Genomic DNA, 5,532 nt, shown 5'->3' with positions numbered 1-5,532 from the left:
TGTTAATATCATTCCTCCGTAAGGCTAGTGCTCTTTGCCTATGCCCATATCCCTTGATCAACAACTCAAAAATATTTTAAAATTAAAATTGCTCAGTTTTATATTATGGCAAACAGAAAATAGTACATGGTCAAGAGCTGAACAATCTTAATGGAAGTTCAGTAACTTGTTTTCAGAATTTGATGTTCATTAGTATAGATTATATCATTAAATTTCTCAACAACCCAGTTTCAAGCCTACTAAATCTCTCATTAACTTGGAGATGTTAGATATTTTTCTCAAAATGATTGTCATAGTCACTTTTTCTTCACCCAAAGGTTTTGGTGCTTTGTTATTTGGAATGTTAAAACTTTTATTGTTTTCATTCTTGGTTGCATTTTTCATCAATGGAAGATGCCTCCCTTTGATGTTCTTAATATTGTTAATTGGATTGTATTTTCCTGAAATTATTATGCTTGTTATTTTTTATTTTTTACTATTATTGATGCATCATTTTCTAGTCCTTTACTCTTAACCTTTCTAGATTTCTTTTTGTTAGAGGTTTAAATTTTATGGTTAGGCGAGTTTTCCCCTTTTGGAGGTAGAATTCATACATAGTAAACAACCTTCCATAAAATTTGAAGAGATTAGTTTGAGTTCTCATATAGAATCATAACATCTCAAATAAATTATAACAGAGTGCTTCCTGTGGAATATTATGCTTCAAATAATGGAGTTTTCATTTCCATTTAAACTTACAACTAATTTATTTGGTCTTATCTCTGTCCTCTTGCATGCTTATACTTTTGCCTCATTCCTGTGTTTAGTATCTGTCTCAAGTCAAGTAGTCCTATTTTGCTATGACTCTCTCTTGTTCCTCTAAGTCATGCCTTTAAACATTATGGAATATCTATAGAGTAGTTCTGCTGCGAACTTCTTTATTTCACTTCTAAGCCATCACATCATATCTCACAAAGAAAATGACTTCTAGTCATTTCATTTTATTCTTTCCATACTATATGGAGTGTACACTGTACGAAGTGGGATACATATAGCAAGGTTCCTGAGGTCCAGAGTGGATTGCGGTTTCTTTTCATCCTACTATTTCAGTCTGTTTCCTAGTGCTTACTTAGATTGTTTGTCATGTAAATCCTTTCCTATAACCTTTTTTTTTTTAAATTACAAGACTTTTCTTTAATAAAACAAATATAACAGAAGGTAGAAATCTAAATGAACATTAAACCCTCTTATTACAGTCTTAGTTCCAACGAAACTACCATGGTTGGAGACCTTACTTGGAATTCTTCTTGGGGGGGGAGGCCTTAAAAGGCAGTTTTATGAGACACTTTGGAAAATACCCTTCCAGATGCTGTTTAGGGACAGAAAATCCACACTCCAGAGGATGGTCCTGAAGAAGGGAACAAGGGGTCGTAGCTCTCTCAGAGATTCCCCAAAGGCCTCCAGCACATTTTGAGAGCAATGGCTTCTCCCTTGTAGAGATATGTGGCTGTCAGGACAGCCATTTTCAATGGGAGGGCATTGATTTGGATAGAAAATGACTACTTAGAAAGAAAAAAAAATCAGCCACACTCCTTTATAGTCACACTTGCATTTGATTAAAAAAAAAAAACCTACAACACTCACACATGGTTCTTACATGAATTCTAATTAAGAGACATTACATTCAGAATTATAGCACTCATCGTGATAATTTTCAGAAGAGTATAACAGCTTCTTTATCCCTGGAAGGGGACACAAGGTACAGCTGTTTTACCTGAATGTATTCTTAAATAAGTGACTACTACCACTCTAAGTTTCCTAGTTGTAGCTCAGTTACAAGTTACTGACCGCAAGTTCATATTCCAAACTTTTCATTTCCAACACAGATTAATTACAAGGTAGTCATTCCCAAAGTCTTAGGGTGAATTGGGAAAGGGCCGGTTAAATGAAGAAACAGGCCATTCCTTGGTAAAAGTCTGTAGTTTTCTTTCCCAATACATCTTCTTTTTATTGAGAACTTCCATTTTTATCCTATGCTCTTCCTCTGCCATCTCACATTCTCGCTCTATCTGCTGGATTTTGGCCACATGTACCTCATTCATTTGTATCAGCTGCAGTTGTAAGATGGACATTTGTTGATGGTGTTCTTCCTCATGCATCTTTTTTAAAGCACCTTCCTGAGAGGTTTTGCTCCTGTAGTTTTTATTGGCTGTTATTCTGACAGCTGAACACGAGGGTTCAGGTTGAGAAGTCCCCTCACATACTGGAAAATGTATGAACTCTTTCTCATCATCGCACAGTTCTCTATTTGAAACAGCAAATGATTCTTGGGCTGGGGTGTCAGGGTGGTACTTGGGCTCCTCCTCCGGCGGGCTCTGTAGGAAGTTCAGTTGCTCAGGCAGCATGGTGCTGATCTTCTCCTTCCCCAGAACGTGGCTGCTGAGCAGTGGGCTCACACTCCGTTTCACTTTCTCTCTCCTCTCATGAGCCATAATTTTTTTGGTCCTAGCCTTGATGTTCTCCCAGCACTTCTTTAGCTGTTTGCTGGGAGTTGTATTCATGGGCAAGCGCCTGCCAGGTACGTTGTTTGAGGGCAATAGTTCGGGCATCGCTTTTCTTACACTCCAGCACATATTTGTACTTTTCTACTAAAGCAAGCAAGATGCTCTTTTCCAACTCCGAGAAGTATTTGGCAGGCTTTATAATTTCGTTGTTTTGCATTTTCCACTATATTTCTCTGGCTCGCTAGCTATCCGTGTCCCGCGCTGGGCCTGCAGAGCTGGGGTCGCCTCCTATAACCTTTCTATTTGCCTTTAGGATGCTCTTAACTCTACAAACTCGTTTGCCTTGGGAGGCTGCTGGATACAAATAGAAAGGATTCCCATCAACACTGGCCACCAATAAGTGTGTTTTTTCTCACCCAGCAAGGCACCTGCAGGAAAGTGATGCTGGCTGGGTTCATCAGTGAAGGCAAGCCAAAGACCCCTCTCATTTCCTCTACCTCCCTTTGGTGATCAGGAGGAGTTAGTTCCAGCCTCAGGGATCATATCCACAATCCTAAAACAGGCAGGTGAAAGACCAAGGAAGAGGTTTGCCTGACACATTTGTTCTTATTACTAGAAGAAGTTAAAGCCATCACCGAATTCCTCAGGAAGCTCTTCGTTCATCTCATTGGCCAAACTGGTATCTCCTTGTCTTCTCCTTCCTTGTCAGAAAGGGAGCTACAAAAATGAATCAAAGACATGCTTTGACTTATAAATAGCACGGAATCTCCACAAACCCCCTATAAGTTAGAAATGTAAATAAAGAAGACACCTGATACACATAATCTATTAGCCACCACAGCCCAGGAACCCCATACATTCTAGAAGATGTGCTATTTGCCCTGGTGATCATGGGCCAGACCAAGAGCTGCAGCTGTCTGCACTGCCCATTGCCACGAGAGAAGATTGTAATACATGCCACGATCCCAGAGAAAGATCAAAAGTCTAAGGTATGGTCCTCATTGACTGTGTATTGCTGCTGTATACAACCATAAGGTTGTCAAGTCCTGAGGCAAACCATCATCAAGTCAAATTATCTGTACAGACTCTTCCTACTGTTCAAATAGGGAGGTGGCAGATGAAAGGGGCCACAGAGGCCAAGAACAGCAATAGATAAATGTTCCACCTTCCCTTCCGAGGATACTTCACAGTCATTGCTCTTGCGTTATCCTTTCACTAGCATAGCTATGATAGACTGTCATCAAGAAATATCAAATAGATACATTTGCCAAGAATATCTCAATATGATAACAGTGATGCAGGCATCATGAATAGTAGACTTTGGGAATGGAATAAATTGTATTCATTACACAGGATTGAACAGGGAAATGGGTTTTGAACTGAGCTCTGGAAAGCTTTAAAAGGATACATTGTAATTCCAGCTCTCAAAGGATTTATAGTCTATGGAAAGGAGAATCTAAAACCCAGGAGCCAAGCATAAGTAAGGAAGCTTAGATATAAACCTTAAAACCAGAGGGTGGGTGCTGGTGCAATGCTATGGAAATTAGGAAGGGAGAACATTAACGTTAAGGATTAAATAGGCGTTGGAGTCTTCCGGGCAGGGTCCATGGTAGAGGTGAATTACAGACAGGATTTGGAAGTGAGCAACAATACGGTGTTTTCTGAGAGGTGGTGTTTTCTGAGCAGGCATATATGGCAAGGGTGAATCTCAGTTGGCAAACTCACGTGTGCAATAAATGTAATCTTAACTTGTCCCATCTTTGTTTGTTTGTTTTTTTTTTGTTTTTTTTTTTTGGCCAGTCCTGGGCCTTGGACTCATGGCCTGAGCACTGTCCCTGGCTTCCTTTTGCTCAAGGCAGCACTCTGCCACTTGAACCACAGTGCCACTTCTGGCTGTTTTCTGTATATGTGGTGCTGGGGAATTGAACCCAGGGCCTCATGTATACGAGGCAAGCTCTCTTGCCACTAGGCCATATCCCCAGCCCCTGTTTGTTTGGTTTTTGATGGTCATGGGGCTTTGAATTCAGGGCCTGGGTGCTGTCCCTGAGGTTTTTGTGTTCAAGGCTGGCAACATTCACATTCTATCATTTGAGCTACAGCTCTACTTCTGCCTCTTTTTTTTTGGTGGATAATTGGAGATAAGTGTCTCACAGACTTTCCTGCCCAGGCTGGCTTTGAACTGTGACCCTCAGGTCTCAACCTCCCGAGCAGCTAAGGATTACAGGCGTGACTGATTAGTGCTTGGCTAGCTTGTCTATTATTCAATTTGATTCAGATTTCATTTCCCAGCCATTGCCAGTATAATACTTATCATCTCAGGAAATTCCCTTCCTGCTTCCTGGGGTGAGGTTGACATTTTAGGCACACCTTACTCTTGATGACTCTCACCTGGGGGCGTGGCCTGGGCTGAGGTTGTTCTTGTTCCCCCTGCATGGCTCCTTCTGGCCCCATAGGCATTTCTACAACCTCTACCCCTCTCCCAGGTGTACAAGATTCACGTTCCATCTCCATAACTAAGGAGGGTTCTGAGAACTCTTGTGTACCCCAATATAACATGTTGCCTCTCCCCTGGATACTTGGATACATGGAAGCCACAATGGACTCTTCCTCAAAATCCAGGCACAAAATGTTTCCACGTGCTTTGTATTTGTTTTCTTACATTGCCTGAATTTAACAAACATGTGGTCAGGCATTTCAGAAATACAAACATAGCTGGGCACCACTGGCTCACACTTGTAATCTTAGCTACTCACAAGGCTGAGATCTGTGGGTCACAGTTCCAAGCCAACCAGGGCAAGGAAGTGAGTAAGACTCTTACCTTCAATTAACCACCAAAAAGCCAGAAGGGAGCCATGGCTTAAGTGGTAGAGCACTAGCCTTGAGCAACAAAAGCTCAGAGATTCAGAGATAACACCCAGTCCCTGAATTCAAGCCCCATGATGGACACAGAAATAAAATAAAAATATAAATAAACATTATGTTGCTTTAAAAATAACTGTAACATGAAACTAGACACTAGTGCTCAAGCATATAATCTTCACTATTCAGG

At 40.9% G+C, this 5,532-nt stretch overlaps 1 protein-coding gene across 1 annotated transcript; it reads right to left on the bottom strand.

The window, feature by feature from the left end:
- Positions 1-1,158: 1,158 nt before the first annotated feature.
- Positions 1,159-2,744, bottom strand: LOC125365617 (myb/SANT-like DNA-binding domain-containing protein 3). The gene is given in 2 exon segments (XM_048365801.1): positions 1,159-2,523; positions 2,525-2,744. Coding segments are annotated over 2 exon segments (804 nt in total). The 5' UTR covers positions 2,701-2,744; the 3' UTR covers positions 1,159-1,895.
- Positions 2,745-5,532: the final 2,788 nt, after the last annotated feature.

Source organism: Perognathus longimembris, chromosome 17 (genome assembly GCF_023159225.1).
Source record: "Perognathus longimembris pacificus isolate PPM17 chromosome 17, ASM2315922v1, whole genome shotgun sequence".
Taxonomy (NCBI): Eukaryota; Metazoa; Chordata; class Mammalia; order Rodentia; family Heteromyidae; genus Perognathus; species Perognathus longimembris.
Note: the sequence above shows the minus strand (reverse complement) of the source record. Positions and strands in the feature narration are given on the sequence as shown.